Below are 17,884 nucleotides of genomic sequence, written 5' to 3' on the forward strand. Positions count from 1 at the left end.
ATATGCATATTTTGGAGGCTTTAAAACACAACGGCACATTTTTTCACAAACTTCACTGTATTCAATGATAAGGCTCCAAGAATTTCACATCATGTGCTATAATGCAATATAAGTTTGGGAAATGAGCCAAAGACACACTAAGAAGAATGAATGAGAGTCTAGTTTTCCTCTGTTTTACACTTATTTCTCCATTTTTTGGTTGTAAGGGAAAATCATGCATCTGTCAATCTTACATAGAAACTTTAAAATGTAACAGATGTTAAGCTGTTTAAGATACTGAGCTCTAGATCTCTTAAATGTCACCATCTAAACTGGTCCTGGGGAACTCACTTTATTGCCTTAAACTTGATTTTTCCTTTTGGAAAATGGAAGGCTGAGTTTCCACGACTCTTTTCTGTGACTATGTATGATCACTTTTCTTCATTTTGCCCCAAATTGTCCAAAATTTTTGGAGGACAGACTTGAGGGCTGAATTTTAACTTTTCAATACATTTTCACATGTCTTATTTTGGTTCTTCTCATGAGACCTCTGTGGTACTGACTTCTCCCAATCCCTGACGACCCCCAAGTGTCTCACCTCCCTTGCCTCTTGGCTGACTTTCAACTTTCTGACTGGCTTCTCTGCCTCCATCTGGCCCCTCAGCACCCTCCACCTGCCTCCAGCCCCAATCACTTCTTTACCCAGCACCAGCATGAACTTTTGAAAACCAGGTTAGAGCATGTCTCTCTCCTGCCTCAGACCCTCCAATGGCTCCCCATTGCCCCTGGAAATACAAATCTGTTCCTGCCTTTGCACTTGCTCTTTCCTCTGCTGGAAACACCTTTTCCCCTAGTTCTTGGCATGAGAAGCTACTTTCCAAGCAGGATGCAGCTTAAATACCACTCCCTCAGAGAGGCCTTCCCAGACCACTGCATCTGAAATAGCCATGTCTTCTGCTTAGCATCTGACCCAGTGCATGGCTTGATTATTTATACAGCATATTCTGCCTGGAATTATCCTGTATATAGGTTTTTGTCATTGTTCCCGTTATTGCCTGTCTCATCCTATAGCATATGTGCAGGGGTCTGCGGACTTTGTAGCCTTGTCCCTTGTGTAGCCTGAGCAGCTCAAGCCCCTCCATGATTCTGGCATACAGCAGGTGCTCAAGGAGGGTTTGAGGAGGAAGTGAATGGCTGAGAGGGTGTCACAGGCAGGAAATTACGAGCCCGAGAGGCTATGGTCATGTAGCTCGTTGGAAGCAGAACTCGAGTCTTCTCATGTGTTTCTTTCTTCCAGGCCAAGCTGCCACACAACAGGCTTCCCTTCAAGATTATTCTTTCATTCACTATTTATTCTCCAAATATTTACTGAGCTCTTACTATGTGTCAGGCACTGTTCTGTATGATTGGTTCTCAACCAAGAGTGGCGTTGCTCCCCTGGGAGCACTTTTCAATGTCTAGGGACATTGTTGGTTGTCAGAGCTGGGATGGCGGTGCTACTGGCATCCAGAGCCAGAGGCCAGGCCCTGCTCAGCATCCCACTTAGACGATGGCCCCCAGTAAAGCATGTAGTGCTGAGGTTGGGAAGCCCTGTTCTTGATGACCCTGCAGAGCCCTGCTCTCTTGGAGTTTGTGGTCTAGAGTGGGGAGACGAGTGATGGATGATGATATTGATCATATATAAAGAAATGATAGACCATGTCAGAAAGCAGTGTGATGGAACAGAAAACACAGCAGAGTCAGGAGGTGAGCTGGTGGGTGCTGTGAGTGGGGACTGGGTGGGAAGAACTGCAATTGGAGGCTCTTTGGGAGGTGAATCGGAAAGGAAGTCTTGCCCCAGGAGGTTCAGCTGCATGGCCTAGAATGACCAGTCCTTCGAGGCCAGCCCAGACCTGCAGAGCACTGGCTGACCTGACTTCAGAGATCATCTTCACATTGAAAAATATAGGCCCTCCTGAACCAAGGGACATCTTACCCTCCAAGTAAAAATAGAGCAAATGCCAAGGGCTAGACATAATGAGTATTTTCTGCCCCTTTCCAGGGGTGTTTAAATTTTTGTCTTTCTCAACCTCTTCAGTGCTCCATCATCACTAAAACAGAACAGTGTTAATTTGATGCAATTTTTATTGCTTATTGTCAGCCTCTCACTTTTGTCTCACAGCAAAAATAGTGTGATTTCAACCCCTCTCAAGAACATAGTGAGTTTTTTGCTTGTACAGAGATTTCTGTCTGTCTATGTTGATTTTCTAAACTCAATAGACACAGTTGTAGATTTTAATATCTTGGGAAAGCTTGTAGAAGTTGATGCTGGTAAAATGCAGGTCAATGAAATGGTTCTTACTATATGTACTTACATACACACATAGCTGTACATATAAGATCTCACTAAAAAAATCATACTAAAATTGTGGTTTTAGTAATTTGGTAGGCATGCACCTGCTTTCTTGGTTTCTCTTTTGTTCCCTTACTGCAATTTTTTACCATGCATTAGCAGCTAGTAGGTACTCAACATGTGTCTGTTGAATGAATAAACAAACGGCAAAAATCTGTTTGGGATTGCTGGATTCCAAGTTATTTTCCTATATTTGCATGAACTTAGGTCACTGAAATTCAGCTTAGTAAATATAGTAGCATATTCTTATGGTGTTTTCATTGTGACATATTCATTTCTAAATCTGTGTTTTTTTATTTTTAAAGTTATTGCAGGAGGATAGGATCTCACTCATGGGTTTCTGAATCCAGTAAGCTTAGACTCTTAGTAGTTACTGCTTTTTCCATATCTTTAACATAGGGAGGGATCATTAAGCAAGAGAATAGATTTTAATAAATGTTTTTGACTCAAATGTACTGAAATGGACAGTGTTGGAGAGATGATGTACAGTGCACCATTTTACTTGGGGTGCCGTTTCATTCTGCAGCACAGTGTTGACCTGTTCACTGGATGTGCGTCCGTGTTGTTTTTCTCCCCAGTGCTATTTCTTCACAATTGAGTTTGGCCTCTGCAAACAAGAAGGGCAGCTGCGGGCCTATGGAGCAGGACTACTTTCCTCCATTGGAGAATTAAAGGTATGAATCTGTGAATGGGAAATATCCTCCCCAAGCAAACTGGCTCAAGGTCATGGAACGTATTGATTTGTTTGAGCATTTCTACTCAGATGCCCCATAAATATTTAATACAGAAGACCTGGCACCCCAGATGTGGGTGCTGACCTAACTTTTTGCACTTTTGAAAATGGGTCATGCCTTTCTGGGTTAGTGATGTGACACAGATGGAAGAGCAGCCGTGTGCAGAACTCAACAGGAATGATATACATATGCTTGCATGCTGGCTAACAAATGACTAGCCTAAATTTAGTGCTCAAAGGGGGGCAATGAGCTGGCAGTGGTCCTGCTGATTGGAATCTCCACATGAGGGTGGCTTGGCTACTCCATCCCTGTCACCCACACAGCTCCCATGGACCCCTCAACTTCTCAAAGGGGAATATGAGATTAGTTTAGCAACTTCAAAATTAACATGTACTAAAACAAAAAACTAAACAAACATATGATCAGAGAAGTATCTAATTCCTGTAGTGATTTTTTTTGGCCTTAAAATATAGTGAAATGATAATTTATTCAGAGATGTTGGGGTTTGGAGCATCTAATAATTTAAGTATTTTGGTTTCTTAAGAATTGCTATGGATACCACTGGGGGACAGCACGTTTTGAAGATTTTAGAATGCAATGTGATACATAACCTGGAAATGGTACTGAAAATAATACTGGCCCAATATGCACCAGGCACATTTGCCATACTGTTTGTTATTATGTGGTTGGCTATTTATGTCTTGTACTGAAAATAATTTAATCTTCCTTTGATTATTCAGACTAAGATCAGGAGTATGGACTATTCTAGAGTTTTCATTTTGAGTAATGATTATCCTGTATAATGTAATTGGGAAATACATGATCATTGGAACTTTTGGGTTGATTGTATTCTTGAAAGATGCAATTTAACTGTAGTTTTATTGAGTTCATTCACTTTATGACACCCTTCCTTCCTCCCTTCCTCAAACATTCGGTTGGGTGCCTACTATGTGCCATGTATTCTTCCAGTTACCAGGGATACAGGATAAATAATAATGGTGAACAATAAGAATAACAAGAAAATAACAATTACCTCAATGCACACTTACATAGACCTCAGTATTTCAGGTGTTTTAGACATATTAACCCTCTTAATTCTTGTAACAACCCAGTTAAATAAGCAATAGTATTGTCACAGAAGTGAAAACTGAGGCATAAAGACATAAAGGAACTTGCCCGAGGGCACACGGCTAGTAAGTGGAGCTGGACCCTAGTCCAGGCAGCTCTTAGCTGCTGCCTGGGATCCCTGTTGTCAGAGTTTACATTCTAGTGCAAGAGATAAACTGCTGATCAGATAACAGTATGACAAGTGTGTCTGGCCCACGTTAGGCCTTGGAAGGCTTCCTGAGGAAGGCTGGGCTGCCCAAGCTGATTCTTGAGGCATGGAAAGGGTAATAAGGAGAGGGTGAGAGGCACGGATCCGTCAGCAGACCATGGTGAGTATGCTCTTGTCAAATCCCCGTCTGCATAGGGAGTGGCCTGAGGCTCAGCCTGGCTGGAGTACACGATTAACATGTAACATAACAAAAGCCTGAGGTAATTTTTTTTTTTAAACTAAATTCTCAATAACAAAAATTCCATTTGGCATTAATTTCAGTTTAGTGGCCAAAGCCCACAGTAATGACATGACGTCAGATTCCTGTTAGGCCCCTGCGGTCTATGGAGTTGCTTCTTGATTTCCCAGCCAAAAGAATTAGTTAGAAAACGATGTAGCTCCTGAGCTGCATCTATTTACATTCTCCTCAGAGGGCTTATAAATTACACCAGGAACAAAAGAAACAAATCTCTCTCACTGACCCAACCTTGGAAAGGTCCTCTGGTCTGGTTAATGAGGCATGTGTAGGCAGCATTGGGGTGAATCTGTTGTTTTTGTTCCTGTTGGTGCGGACAGAATTGTCTGGAAATGGAAATCAGCCAGAAATATGTACATGGAAGGGCATGGCTCTGGTCCATCACCTCTGCTCATCAGCATTCTTCCGTTCTCAAATTTCAACACTCCAACATCCCTATGATTGCTACTTTGGATTGTTTTCACAATTCAGAAATTCTTTCCATAAGAAATACCTCCTGATGTTTCACAGAGAATGCATAACACGAGATGTTTTCTGCCACCCGCTCCCCGCCCCCATCCAGCCTCCCCCTGTGCAAGCACCCAGAGCCCACTCCCAGCGGTCTGCACACTTCTGCCTAACTGGTATTTGAATGGACAAATGATATTTCTGAACCTAGGTAGGGATAACTTCATTAATAGCATTATAATAACTCCTGTGTAAAACATGCTTACCATTTGACATGCAGTTACCCTTCTGCAGTAAAATATTTTTTGCTGTTCCAAAGGCAGCCCTAATGTAGGTACCAGCTAAATTGGAGGTTTTGGTGTACTTTTTATAACTTTCAAAATATCCCCAATTTACCTTCTCTCCTTGAACAGAGCATGTTCTAAAATGTGTACTTTCTAGAGGCTAAATTTTCCTGGGTGTAGATGTTGCAGAGCTGGCCAGGTACTTCCTGGCAATGTAGCTACAGTTTGGAGGATAATTGTCATTTTCCTTCTTTTTTTTGACAATGTTTGTTTTTATCTTTGCAGACAGAAACACAATAAATATGGCAAAGCTTGTAAAAGCTAGCACAAATCTCATAATCATCAAGACCTTTTATTTTCTTATCCTCAACAGTGATTGTTCTCCCTCTTCCAATGATTTGTTCTGGGATGTACTTATAGGAATTCCAAAGGTGTGTTTGGGTAGGGCTTTGTCATATTTTCATCACTGTGCAGTTAATAATGAGCTAAATCATCCAGAAAATTGACCTTAAAAGAAGGTTGAAAATAGGATGATTAATTACCATTCACCCCCAGTCTTGTATGTCTTCCCTTCCACGCTCTTTCTCTCCATCCCAGAGTTGACCCTAACGATAGAAGTGTCTTATTTTAAAATGCAGTATTGACTCATTCATTCATTCATTTTATTTAACAAACCCAAAATAGAAGGTCTAAGATTTCAAGGACCCTGGAGACTAGTAGGGATGTTTTCAGAAAGTGGTTGATATGGTTCTTTGTTGAATCCAGTTCTTGAAGGGGAGCAGTGAAGTTTGTTCACATTAGATGGTAAGGAGATGATTTCTAATCCATGAATTGGCCAAGTCTTATCTTAAAAAGGTGGTCCATCTCAAAAACAGAAGGGGACTTCTCCTTTCTCATGAATAAGCACAAAGTCTAATTTTTTATTTCTTTAAGGGCAGAGGGCAGATTTTTTTTTGTAAAAGGCCTTAGCACCTACCCCAGAGCAGTTGCTGGAATATTACATATAAATACATCTGTTCTGCTTTTCAGGTTTTGACAAAGCTGATGGTTTACAAAATGTTAATGATTTTTTTGTGGGGGTGTTAGTGTTAGGGTATCCTTGCATGGTGAATGGTGAATGTATTGCACTGCTTCTTTATAGCCATTGCTCAGCATTCCCTGCATGGGGTTGTATTTATTGCAATCATTTGTACTTACCTCCCCCTTGCAGCACATCTGTGAGGTGGGCAGAACTACTGCCAAGCTGTTGAGAAGGGGTTCGAGGCACACGTGGGTTCTCTGAGGTCATTGGGCTTGTCAGGGGTGTGACTGGAGTGAGAGCTCTGCTTCTGAGCCCTCACTTTTACCTCGCTGAGACGGCGCAGACCTCTCTCCCTGCTCCCCTCCCCTGTCCTGAAGCTAGCACTTTGTAATGACAGCAAACCCTGGAGCACAGGTTTTACAGAGAGATGCTTGAAGAGGGAAGTTGTCTCTTGTCCCCTGCCTCTTACTCAAATGGGTGAAACTTCCAACATCACTGACTAAAAAGAAAAAGTGTAATGCCACAGTCATCCAGTTTGACAATAGGCTTATCAATGCCATGTTGTGCTTGATTAGCCAGAAGAACATTTGAGGGAGGTTCAAAAAATATTATATACATGCATACATATACACATGTACAAATGTATATATTTGTTGTTTGGATGTGGGGAAAGATGATTGTAGTGTAAGTTTAGGACGGTTTGCAAATTCTTATTCAGAATCCAGGGCCCAAACTACCTAAAATTCACACTTGAGTTTTTTCCCAACTTTAACCAGTCCTAATATAGAGGGTGAGGATCACAGGGTTTACATCTAGAATAGTTGAGATAATAACTTGTGTCATTGCAGAGGCAGGTGGCTGGGAGGAAGGAAGATTTTGAATTGACAAACTCAGGACAGGCCATGCTGCAGTCTAAAACAGGGAAGCCTCGCAGCTAGGGCAGTGGTGGCAGGCATGGCTGGGTGCGTATGTATACCAAGCATCATCTCAAGACTGAAAAAGCAGTGATATACCCAAATATCCTGAGCACTTTGCATGTGCCAGGCACTTTGTATGTATTACCCTGTTTAATTCTTACCCCAACCCTGGCTTATAGGTATAATTAATATTTATTTTATTTTATTTTATTTTGGTATCATTAATCTACAATTACATGAAGGACATTATGTTTACTAGGCTCCCCCCTTCATCAAGTCCCCCTCACATACCCCTTCACAGCCACTGTCCATCAACGTAGTAAGATGCTGTAAAATCACTACTTGTCTTCTCTGTGTTGCACAGCCCTCCCCGTGCCCACCCCCACACTATATATGCTAATCATAATGCCCCCTTTCTTTTTTCCCACCCTTATCCCTCCCTTCCCTCCCATCCTCCCCAGTCCCTTTCCCTTTGGTAACTGTTAGTCCATTCTTGGGTTCTGTGATTCTGCTGCTGTTTTGTTCCTTCAGTTTTTCTTTGTTCTTACACTCCACGTATGAGTGAAATCATTTGGTACTTGTCTTTCTCCGCCTGGCTTATTTCACTGAGCATAATACCCTCTAGCTCCATCCATGTTGTTGCAAATGGTAGGATCTGTTTTTCTCTTATGGCTGAGTAATATTCCATTGTGTATATGTACCATATCTTCTTATCCATTCATCTACTGATAGGTATAATTAATATTTCCACTTTCTAGATGAATATTGAAATAGACTTACAGAGATGGAATAATTTGCCCAAAGTTATGTAGGAACTTTAGGTAACAATTGAGTTCTGGGAAATTTTTGATGCTTGAAAGAGATTTTTTATTTAAAAGGCTGGAATGGCCAGTAAGTCTTAATTTATGCGCTAAAACTAATTAATCAGTAATGGCCATCTCTGTTGGGAAGGGTGGGGAGGCCATGCCTAGGCCAGTTGGGAGGCAGCTAGGGCCGGTTTATGTTGGCTGAGGTGGACTGGGGCTGTGAATTGAGTGCCGTGTATTTATAAGCCCTGTTAAAACTATTGCAAGAAGAGCTTTAGAATTCGTGTAGATCAATTGTTTCATTTTATCAAAGAGGAAACTTTGACCCAACCTAGGGAATTTTCACTCATGCCTCTTGGACAACTATATTTAGAACCCAGGTGTCCTGGCTCCCTGTCCTGCGCCCTTGTCTTTAATACTATGGGTAAATCCAAAATAGTCCTTTTAGAAAGCCTTTAGAGAAGAGCAGGTGATTCTCAAGCATTCCTGCACTTTTAAAAGGGCTTGAGAGTAAAAGATTGCCAGCCAGGTATATAAAGCCTCTCTCTGAAAGAAGTTGGATTAATTCAACATATCATACTGTTAACACTTTGGGAAGGATTCACAATGGAGTTCCCTGGGGACGTCAAACAGTTTGGCTCCAAGTTCACAGAAAGTCTGGAAGTAGAAGACAGGGCATGAGAGGTGCTCCCCCAAACCAAGGTGGCTTAGAGAGACACGGACAGGAGTCGAGAAGCAAACTCGGCAGCCGTCACTCCACCGGACTTCACTCCGCGGAGACAGAGCTGCTCCTTCTTAGCCCTTGAGTCACTTTAGAATCAGGGAGCCACATAGGCCACATGGACGCTCCTGGCAGTGGTCACCCAGGAGAGCTCCCTGTCAGATAAATGAGACCATGTCAAGTGTGAGCATCACCTCATTTATTGGCCTCACTCACTGGCTGCTTCCCCAGCTCCAGGCTCTGGTCATTCTCCAGGCTGATTCTTGGGGACCATTATCACCTCTACAGTCCTGAGAGCCAAGGAGCCACACTGGTCCTGTTACAGATGGAGAGGTTCCTGGCCGGTTACCAGCACATCGGTTACCATCAGGCTCCTGAGGGCAGACTGCATTGTCAAGAGTTTAGAACCATCAACTTCCAGTTTTTCCTTTGATTATTATATGAGGCAGGTGTGATTATTGCCTAATGGTCTTTGTCTCGAATGATATGGTGTGAATCCACTGACTTTTCTTGAGGGCTGGGGCAGAGCTCCTTGCTCTCTAGGCTATTCTTGGTTTACCCTCAGCCCCTTTACTACTAAAAATGTCTTAATATGCTCATCTGAGGGTCCAGTGGAGTCACTGCATGATAAACTCTGAATTACACTGATTTCAGTCTCTGTTATTGCACACACACATTCTGGAGGCCTCCTCTGCACATAGCAACTGCTAAGGTTGCTTATGTCCTATCAGAGCATTTTGGACCCATGCAAATGAGTTTCACCCCCTTCTTGTGCTTGTCCTTGACCCAATGAAAACCCTTCAGCTCAGCAGGGATGTCCCTCTGAAGGGACCAGGCTTAAATGTTCTGGTAGCTTCTTTTGCTACCACCTGCCCACATCCCTGAATGCAGGGTTGAGAGAACAGAAAGATCAAGGCTGCTGAGTCAGCCACTGCCCTTCCTTGCATGTGTGCTGATGGGTGAATGGACAGTTAGAACAATATACTGAAGTGAAATGCACCCTGAATACACAGCTGCAAAGAAAGTAACTTCTAATTCTGAAAGCCACCACAAGCCAATAGGAGGCCTATTCTGTGCAGAGGAGCAGCAGCTCTTAGAAAAGGACATTTTGTTTCTTGAAACTGAAGTTGGTTATAAAATGTGGACAGAATTAGTAGCCATGTGCATCTCAATCCCTGATGTTCGCTGCACTGTGCTGATCTAGTACAAATGTGTTTGCAGGGGTAGTGACTTCTGCTTTTAATGAAGTTGTTCTGTGGGCCAAAAAAATGAGTGCATTCAAGAGGCCTTCTGCAGTCCTTCATTCCTATATGCATTGATCTGGACAAAGGAAGTTTGCGGGACAGTACATCACACACAGGATGGGGCCGTGTGCCCTTGCACGTTAGTCCTTCAGGTTGCAATAGAATTTTCAAACATAGGGAACCACAGCCTTCTTCATGGAAGGCTGAAAATCATTCCATGCATTTTGAAATTGTTGGGGGAATGCACCAAGGATATTGAACAGGAAAAGGTTTCCAGCATTTCCCCATGAAACCATACCAACCTACCTCTTAGACTGAGAGGCAGAAAAGTGCTCTCGGAGGAATTCAGGGGCTGGAACAGAGAGTCTTCAGAAATCACTGAGCCAAACCTCTCATTTGCAGTCATGGAGGTAGAGGCAGAGAGGTGAAATAATTCGCCAAGGTTACCCAGTTTGACAGTAGTGACAGTTGGACTAGAGGCTGAGTTTTCTAACTCTCAGTTCAAGGTAGTTTGTGCTACTGCTTTTTCTGTCTCTGCTTCTTTCCTAACTAACCCTTTAAAATAGGAAGGAGACAGAATCTATAGGAGCATTTCTCAAAATAAAGTTCACAGCTACTAACATCTGAATTACCTGGGATGCCTTTAAAATACAGATTCTTGGAATTCATCCTTCTTTAGAACTACTAACAAAGATTGAGGCCTGGGTATCTACATTTCTCACAAGCTCCTCAGTGATTCTTATGCATATTAGGTTTGAGAAACGTTGTCCAGGGTCTATGGGTAGGCAGTGGCACATGGCAGGAGATGACCACTAACTTTGAGCATCGCTGAATTTATCTCAAGAATACAATCATTTCTCTGTTCCATGCTGCTCTTAGCTCAGTCGTGTAGTGAGTTGAAATGAGTTAATGATGGCTCAGAGTAATTAACTGGCTTTCCTGTGTTCCTAATGCCTGCTTGGGGCATAACTAACTATTAATATTAGCTCTTGCTTTCCCACCTGGCATTATGTATCTGCTGCTGTATATTCCTCTGCTATACTTAGTGGAAGGTAAATGAATGCTTTGCAAGTATCCTCAAACATGCAGGCCATCTCCATTGCTCTGCTGACACACAGTACCTGGCCCCAAAATGTCTCGCAACGAGGCCACAAATAGTTCAGTCAGAATCCCAATTACCTCTCCACGCAGGTAATTATTACTTCTGCCATTTAAGTGAAATTTCAGTACATTGCTTAAAGCAATAAATTAGGACCACATTTATGCCTTCCCTGTTTCTATTCATGGCACAGATTTAATTTCCATTCCTATTGGAATATAGCTCTGAACTGTCCTTCAGTATGAATTTGGCTGATAATAACATAATACCACAGTCTCATTTTTCCTCTCCGCACCCAACAGACATAAACAAACAAAAACAAAACCCCTAACTCTCAGTTTGCCGTGCATAAGGGAGAGCTTCCAGTGTCATGGTGGACCTGTGACTGAGCCGTTCTGCAAAACAACCGTGTTATGTCATAGAAATGTGACATTGTGGCACTTTGGAAGTCTCATTGTGGAGTTAACAGGTTTTGGGGCATGTTTTGTTTGCAGCATGCTCTTTCCGACAAGGCGTGTGTGAAAGCCTTTGACCCAAAGACAACTTGCTTACAGGAATGCCTTATCACGACCTTCCAGGAAGCCTACTTTGTTTCAGAAAGTTTTGAAGAAGCCAAAGAAAAGATGAGGTAAACTTGTTTTTCTTCCACCTGGAGAAAATAGCTTCTTATTTTTCTGGCTCTATTCCTTCCTTCTCTCTACCTCTTTTGCTAATGAGGGTTGATCGTGTATCCTTCTATTCCTGTTTATTTTGCAGGGACTTTGCTAAGTCAATTACCCGTCCCTTCTCCGTGTACTTCAATCCCTATACACAGAGCATTGACATTCTGAAAGACACGAGAACTATTGAAAATGTGGTGCAGGACCTCCGCAGCGATTTGAACACGGTGTGTGACGCCCTGAACAAAATGAACCGCTATCTGGGGATTTGACCTGTGGGACCAGTGTCATTGCCAGCACAATCTTTTTGGGGCTTAGTGGCAATTCAGCCAACATCATATAACACCAGTAACTTTCTGTGTCATGGCTTGACTAGTCAGCATGCAATTCTGTATATCTCTAGACCTACTTGTAACCTACTGTGTTAATGTGTGAGAACACCATAAAGAACCCAGTGACAGATAACCCTCATTGTATGAAAGGCTGTTACATGTTTAATGTGTTAAATAGATTTGACTTCCCTGCTTTGTGTCCTTAACCTAACTGCTGCTATTTAAAATTTGTAACAAATGGCTGTCTTATGATTCTAGCGTATGTATGACCTTTTCTTTCTCACTGAGCCTTTCCTTCTATGTTCATTAGATAAAATGAAAATAGCAGTGGAACTTTCTATTTTCTGTAGTATCAGTGTTTTCCCAGCATTATTTGAGATAAACCCAGAATTTTGTGAAACTTGCTATCACATTAACAAAAGACTCAGTATTCCGTTTCAACTGAAACTAGTGAACACGCTAGTTGGGATGGTTTGTGGGTTGAGTATTTATACAAGATAAGAAAAAAGAACTTTTTATAGATGGAATATATAGGTTGCATTGATCTTCTAACAATTGAGTTGTGGCATGCTTCCCAAATATTTTGGACGAACTTCCAGAGAGGCCATTAGGAAAGGCTAAACAGAGGGAATAAATCCTGGGACTATGAATTTTATGCTGGAGTAAGGTGAATTATCCTGCTCTGGTGTGTAACCCATTTCTCTGAGAGAACAATAATATCATAGTGCGTTGATTTAAAAAATGTGACAGCTGAATCTCAGAGAGGTTACATGATTTGCCCAAAGTAGCAACATAGTTAGTTTTACACCAACATTTATGGCCTGTTGCATCTTGCTTTTGGATTGCTAAGAAATCCAACTTGGCCTATGCATGTATTTATGAGTAGTTAGAGAAGGAAAACCAGTGCATTATCACTAAATGGGACTTGGTTTATGATCAAAGATTGCCAAAATTACAGCTATTGCCTGTCACAGCTCAAAACCAAGCCAGATCTCTGGGAGTCTGCTCCTGTGCCTGAAGTTGGGATAAATTTGGGCAAAAAACAGTTACACCACAAATCTTTAGACATCTTTTGCCAAGAATGATCTTTTAATATGTATAACTGCAAATGAATTCATATATTCTTAAACACGGCCCATTGTGCATCAGAAATCTGTGGACTAAGTATATTCACGAGAATGTGAGAAAGAGTTAAAATATGCAGAGAGGTAAAATTAAAATGAAAAAGCAGAGGTTTGAATATTGGCCATCTTAACTCTTTAAGATCTCCCATTTCTGAAGGATTCTCAGAACAACTGAGTTTTTGAAAAGGGTTTTGGCAGATAGGATGTGAGAATAATGCAGTTTAAGTGCAATTTTAGGTGAAAGAGACAGTGCCTTGAAAAACTGGTGGTAGAAAAATGATGAGCAAACTGAACTAAACTTAAAGGAGTTGTATATTTCAATAGTTTTATAGATGCATAAACACATAGTTTTCTAACATTTGCTAGATCTAGATGAGCCTGAGTAATTATTTACTTCTACATACTAAGCTACAATTATAACTCAGAACAGTAAGTCCAGAAATTTCTAGAACTAGTTGCTGAATTTTCTCAAAGGAGAAAATTGGCTAAGAAACTCTTCATGTCTGCCTTCTGTGTTGTTTCCATAATTTGATGTTGCTTTAGACACCATTAAAAAAAACCCCTCAAGTAGCCATCAAGCGTTTCTTTTCTGTTCCTGAGATAGGGGAGCTTCTTAGTTGAATGCACTGAAGGAATAATTATATTAAATTCTAAACAAATTCCCTGGACAAAAATAACATTTGAGCTATCTCCTGATTGGCTTATGGTGGCATCTTCAATTCTCCTGCATGTTCAAAATCTATGTTGTTTCAAAAATAGAAGAGTTGCAAAGTAAATAGGCTTTCCCACAGAGCTTATAGGGGTATTATACGAGGAGGAGGAATTACTTGATTCTTTTTAGATTTGTTCTCCATTCAGAATAGCAGTAACCATGGGTTTCGCTGTGTGAAACAATGGAATCATGGTTTTCATTTGTTCTGAGCATTTTACATGCAAATGCCATTACAACTAATGGTGGGAAAAAATCCCATAAAATTTAATAGCTATCATAGGAAAAGTGTTGGTAGAAAAAGTCCCCAATGGAAATAGTACAACAAAAATAATCATAGCCAGCTTCTTGTCATATCTGATACCTGCTTAGTGTAACCATTTGTCTCAATTACGCTTCATGACTTCAAGTGAAATTAAATGGATCCAAGGGCAATTATAAATTTAAAGATACTTGCTCACTGTCATCTCACTATGAATCACTACTTTATTTTGGCTTTGCTGCTGACTTCTGTAATCAGCTAATCAGAAATCAACTCAAGATTCCTAGCAAGACCAGGTTTCATACACAACATACTTTGCAGAAAAGCCAGAACTTTTTAGTCCAGTTTTCTTCTTGAACCTTTTTTGACTGTTATGAGTTAGGGTCAGGCATCCAGTATATTGGTGGATGATCCTTTACTCAGCATCATAAGAGCATAATAGATTGTTCATAGGTACATCTTTTAAGAGTAGGGAAATCTGACCCAAGGTGGTTTGCAATTTTTTTTTTTCCACATTAGTGGTAAAGGTTGCGAAACTTGAGTTTCTGGCTTAGTCTCATTTATTTACTGTGTAATTTAGAAATGATGCTTTATGGGGATGATATATCTGTACTTGTCTCGCTTGCACATAGTAAATGGGCCTGAGCCTAATGAATGTAAAGTATTGCAACATTTACCAACATGAAAAGTCTAAAATGAAAAACAGTGTGCTTTAACGTGGAAGCAAATAGAAATACAAAGTTTCATTTTCAAATGGAGTCATGGCTCACATCATCTCATTTTCTTCATTCGAGGAGGAAAACATTAACACAAGATGTAGTTGTCCTCCAATTCATTTGATCTAATTTTCAACTTCTAAAGAATCAAGCGCTGATGCTTACTCTCATGAACCTTGTCTTACTTATAATGAAAAAGAAAGCAGCCCAGAGTTTTCCAGTATGTCAGTTTTTTTCTTCTTCTTCGATTTCCAAAGACATTCTCTTATTTTGGGAAGTGATTCTTTTGCAGACTATTGTGTGCTGGGAGGAGGCAAGGGAATTAATAGTGAGATACTGCTTTTTCTAATATTAGATTTGCATGTGTTCACAATAAACTGGCTCTAGATCATGAAATGGTGATTCTTTTTAATGTGACTTGGTGTCTCCGAACATTCATTCCGTGGCTTTGACCATATCAGGGACCGTATCAGGCGCTGAGGAGTTAGTGGTGAATAAAGCAGCAGAAGTGTATGCCCACTTCGAATTTACATTCTAGTGGAGAGATACCAGCAATAAACAAGATTATACTAAATTTTATGAAGAAATAATCTGGGTGATGTGATAAAGAACAATGGGGGCAGGTGGAGGTAGTAAAGTGGCGAGGGAAAACCTTTCTGAGCAGATAGTGTTTGATGGAGAACCATGGGATGAGAAGCCAGACATGGGGAGTTGCAGAGAGAGTGTTTCTGGAGGAGGGGACTCCAAGATCAAAGACTCCAAGGCAGAAATGGATGTGTTCAAGGATGAGACAGATTGCTAGTGGGCTGGAGAGGAAAGAAAAGAGGGCAGCAAGGGAGGCAAGAATGAAGAAATACAGGTCCTAGTGTGAGGCAGGTGTACTCTGAATGCAGGGGAAAGTCAGTGAAGGGCTGTAAGCAAGACAGTGACAAGATCTGATTGACATTTTTAAGAGGCTACTCAGGCTGCTGTGTGGGAATGAGTTGTGGAGGGGTAGAAAGGTGGGGGAAAACTAGTTAAGAGGCCATTACAATACTGGGGATGCAAAGTCAGTATGTTGCTGGATCAAGGTGGACATTACTAAAAATAGTTGTAACTGAGTAAGTTATAAAGTTGAGTGGGTGGAAAAGTTGTCAGGTGAAATACTGGGGCAAACTGGAATAGCTGGTGCCTGGGCTGATTATAATTTGCTTGGAGAAACAGATGCCTAATGATACCCTACGTCTTTTGCAAATACTTCAGCTTCCTTTGACAAAGCACCATGTTAAACTTTCCTTGACCAGCTTTTTTTTCTAATTGAAATATAGTTGATATACAATATTCTGTTGCTTTCTGGTGTACAGCATAGTGATTTGACAATTGTATACATGACTAAATGCTTACCACAATAAGTGTAGTTACCATCTGTCATTAGACAGGAATGTTGTAATATTATTGACTACATTCCCTATGCTGTTTCCCATGCCAGTTTTTAAGGATTAAAAAAAAACCAGACTGGAAAGCAAGTGCAATTTTTTTTTTCTTGTGACTCACAGTTATTAACTGCATAAACAAAAATGAGGCAGAGAATGGGGCATTATTGGTGGATACTGGTGGTGCTGACATTTAGGGTAATTCAGGATAAAAAGCTCCCTTACCTCTAGGCAAACTGAATAGTTGTGCTCACTGTCCCCTCTGGGTACTCCTATAGGAATAGGCCATATAAATGTGATTTAGTTAACTCTATTTCCACTCTTCTCCATGCCTCCCATCTCCTCAGATGTGTTTTCAGATACCCCAGAAAGGTTTGCTTGCTCTGATTTCTTCCTCTCTCCAAAGATGGGTCTGGCGCAGCAGCTGGAAGGATATTTCCTTCTTTGGGAAGATCATAGTGAGCCTGATGTTCAACCTAAGGGCATCTGTGGTTATGGTGCCTGCAGAACAGCATTCTCATAATCCAGGCTGGATACAGTTTTTATAATTGAAACAACAAAAACATCTGACAGATGTGGGCAGGGTAATTTGAAAGCTAGTGGCATAAAGAAATCAAGTTCATTTGCTGTCAAATTCAAATCTTTAAAGAAGATGCAAAGCTAGCTCTCATTTCATAGGTTGAGAAGGATAATATTAATTATAAGAAAGTTAGGAGTTTCCTGGTACCTCCTTCACTCTTTCTAGATCCCTTGCAGTTGCCTTGCTTTTTAGCTTGTTAATTTGCATGGAACTAGCAAGATGCTGATTCAGTAGGTCTATTATTCCCAAAGGTTTGCAAGCCACTGAACACATCTAATGTACAGCTTGCCCAATGTTAGTGAACAGCTAACTTCACAGACGTTAATGAGGCCAATTATTGGCAAGTGAATTTGAAGTGAAGAACACATTAGGTTTGCCAGTATAGCAGTTATTTGTTTATTGGGATTGATTGAGGCAAACTTCCTTTTGATCATTACATCTGATTGATCACTGCACTGGCATTATGAAAGAATGAGGTTCCCAAATCAGGCACTTGGAAGAAAAATCTCTACCTTGCAAGGGCAGAACATGTTCCCCTAACCATTTCAGTGTGAAAGCTTAGCCATTAAGTTGTAATGGATCCTAATTAGCCTCCTCAACAAATCTCTAAAACTTTTTGGTCTTTCTTCTTGAGCAGAATTTAAAAGAAACCTAAATTCCTCCCTTTCCCACGTATAGTCAATATCAAAGAAAATATCTTGCAAGGTAATACTTCCTGCTGAAAAAGAGTGCAGACAGAGCAATCCTGATTTGAAGTGGTATTGGAAAGTATAATTTGATTCATCCAGCCAAATGATTACTGCAAGTGCAGATCATCAGCACGGCCCACTCCCGCACTTTTGAATTGGTGATCAGCTGACAGCTAATTGCCAGAC

The 17,884-nt window shown here is 41.0% G+C and overlaps 1 protein-coding gene across 1 annotated transcript in view; it reads left to right on the top strand.

Moving 5' to 3' along the window:
- The window catches only part of TPH2 (tryptophan hydroxylase 2), a 110,496-nt gene extending 94,036 nt beyond the window's left edge, over positions 1-16,460 (top strand). Inside the window, exons 9-11 of the mRNA XM_036930817.2 lie at positions 2,950-3,045; positions 11,710-11,843; positions 11,972-16,460. Coding sequence (XP_036786712.1) covers positions 2,950-3,045; positions 11,710-11,843; positions 11,972-12,146 — 405 coding nt within the window. The 3' untranslated portion in view covers positions 12,147-16,460. The remainder of the gene's footprint in view (positions 1-2,949; positions 3,046-11,709; positions 11,844-11,971) is intronic.
- Positions 16,461-17,884: the final 1,424 nt, after the last annotated feature.

The sequence above is a fragment of the Manis pentadactyla genome, chromosome 10 (genome assembly GCF_030020395.1).
Source record: "Manis pentadactyla isolate mManPen7 chromosome 10, mManPen7.hap1, whole genome shotgun sequence".
NCBI classification, from domain to species: Eukaryota; Metazoa; Chordata; class Mammalia; order Pholidota; family Manidae; genus Manis; species Manis pentadactyla.